The following is a 2,489-nucleotide window of genomic DNA, read 5'->3' as shown; positions in this document are numbered from 1 at the left end:
GAAATAGCAAAACTTAGGGGGGAGTGGATTTTCTACTCGAGAGTAGCCACTACTTTCCGAATTGGGAGTAGCGTTATTTACCAAAGCAGATTCCGGTTCCACACCAGTATTAGCAAGAAAGATCAACAAATTGGCAAGAGCATATACCTGCGGAACTTGATTTCCTCGACCATAGGCAGAAAGTATCACGCATGTTCTTGATTACTTCCCAACGGAAGACGTTATTAAGAGCCAGCTGCAGGAATACGCACGCAGGAACCGCAGCGGATAGGGAAATGACCTTGGCGGTATCGAGGGTGTCCCTGGAGGTCCCAGCAGCATACGCCCCCATAAGGCCCATGAGTGCGACGGCGATTAAGCCGTAGACCGCCAGGAACCGCGCCGAGATGGTCCTGTTCAGCTTCTTGTCGAGGAGTAGCAGGATGATGAGCAAGGAGGCGACGAGCGCCGTGGTGTTGCACATGAAGAAGGCCTGGTACCTCCGGAGCCCCCTGTCATGTATGATGGGGTCTCCGGCGAGGTGAAGAAGGCGGCCGTCCTCCTGCTTCTGGGTGCTCCTCCAGAAACCACCAGGAGGGTTCAGCCCGGCGGCATACGAGATCGTGAAGGCGAAGGTCGCCAGCAGCATCAGCACTTCGATCTTCTCCTTCTCTTGGTAACCCGTGTTTGTATTTCTTGGGTTCATGATGTTGTCCGGGTGGCTGGTCAGACTGAGGTAGCCTATAAAAGTATACACAATGTAGGCCAAGATGGGAGAAGCGAGTGCCATGACAAAGATAGTGGTCAAGGCGTAGCGGCTGGCCCCGCCGCCGTAGGAACACATGAGAGCGACTAGGTCGAGCAACATGACAACCCATAGCACCACCGTCCAGACCTTGCTGTTCCTCCGCAGCATGACCAGAATAAGGCAGACAACGACCGACGATACGAACGCCGTGGCATTGCAGTAGTTGAAGATGAGGTACCGATGGTTGTGAGTGTCCCGGAGGATCGGGTCGCCCGTGACGTGCCCACCCTCCTCCTGCGGCTTCCAGTCTCCCCCCGGCTGGTTGAGCCCGGAGAGGTAGGTCACCATCGCCACCAAAGTGGCCAGCAGCACAAGTTGATCTTTCAGCTCGTATAACTTCCCGTCTGAATCTATGTTGGATGTCGCCATTTGATTTGTCAGTGGCGGCTGGTGTGTGGATGAGATATGCATCACCCTGCTAGCTTGCTGGGAGATCCTTGCATTGGATAGCATTAGGTTAGTTCTATATACGGATGGTGTGAGCAAATCTATATCTGTTAGTACTTTACTTATTTTCAGTTTAAAAGTTATCAGAAAATATGAAATAAATACTGGAGCATATCTCTAATGTAATAAGATGATCCAATGAAGGGATTGTGAAAATATGCATTTATATGTGTCCTCAGCAAAAAGAAACAAACAAACAAGCAAGCAAGCATTTCAGCTCAATACGACATAAATATATATTGTACTTGTTTTTTTTATCCAGGACACATAAAGTTGTATTTTTTTTTCAATGGCTCCATTAGATCATGTTATATTATAGGTGTGTTATTTCAGGATTTTTGGAAAGTTTTGCAACGTCAAAAACCTTTAGGTAGAACCTGAACATATAGATCTAACACAACTTTAAACATGACAAGTTACCTATCCATGCTGTGTGAGTTCCGAATCAGAAGTGTATTGCCGACTGGCCATGCTGTAATTTTTTGAAGTTATAGACCATCGGATAGAATTGCGAACCCTCAAGCAGGGTTTGCATCAACTGACCCAACTTAAAGCAAGGCTAATAATGATGTTCTATCATTTAGACCATCATTTACATCAACTCCTACTAGAGCATGGCTAATAATAAAGTTAAGTGCTGGTGCTATCTCATTGTCACATCACCTGCAACCAATATATTAGTATACCCATATAATAATAATTAGCTCCCTGTTGGTGTATCTAACAAAGGGGGGCGTTTTGCAACCGACTATAAATATATAGAGCTTCTCTTCTCTATCATCTCCTCTCTCCTCGAACAAGAAAAAAAAACTGATGTGGCAACTCTTAAATTCCACCTACATAATCTTATTTGATTTGCTCAAGGATGGCTATTAGATTCCACCTTTTCTTCCGTATTTGTTATATTTTCATAATAGCACGTGTAGAGATGGGTTGTTGCATTATTGCACAATCCCCCTTTTTTTTTCTTGTCCCTCCCATTCACATAGAAAGAAGTGTCACGTAAGCGGGCTATAAACCGCTTATCATATTTGCTATTAGACATGACTCAAACTAGGTGCCCGAACCAAGAATGAAGAAAAAAATTAATACAAAATATTAAAACATAATCTGACGCGCATGCGGCTGCAAGCTCATCCTCTGCAGTCTGTATGATGCAATGGTAGCTAGAAGTAAGCCATAATCTTGGACATATCCACATCAACACGATTGTGACTTCATTCGCGGTACCAATTTCAGGAAGAAAGGGATAAAA

At 45.1% G+C, this 2,489-nt stretch overlaps 1 protein-coding gene across 4 annotated transcripts in view; it reads right to left on the bottom strand.

The window, feature by feature from the left end:
• LOC119361749 overlaps nt 1–2,489 on the bottom strand; it is a 33,258-nt gene that overhangs the window by 2,937 nt on the left and 27,832 nt on the right. For all 4 annotated transcript variants that reach the window (XM_037626892.1, XM_037626891.1, XM_037626893.1 and 1 more), the window contains one exon: nt 148–1,213. In XM_037626892.1, the coding sequence (XP_037482789.1) occupies nt 148–1,213 (1,066 nt within the window). The remainder of the gene's footprint in view (nt 1–147; nt 1,214–2,489) is intronic.

The sequence above is a fragment of the Triticum dicoccoides genome, chromosome 2B (assembly GCF_002162155.2).
Source record: "Triticum dicoccoides isolate Atlit2015 ecotype Zavitan chromosome 2B, WEW_v2.0, whole genome shotgun sequence".
In the NCBI taxonomy this organism is placed as follows: Eukaryota; Viridiplantae; Streptophyta; class Magnoliopsida; order Poales; family Poaceae; genus Triticum; species Triticum dicoccoides.
The sequence above is the reverse complement of the archived record's forward strand: the minus strand, read 5'-3'. Positions and strand labels throughout refer to the sequence as shown.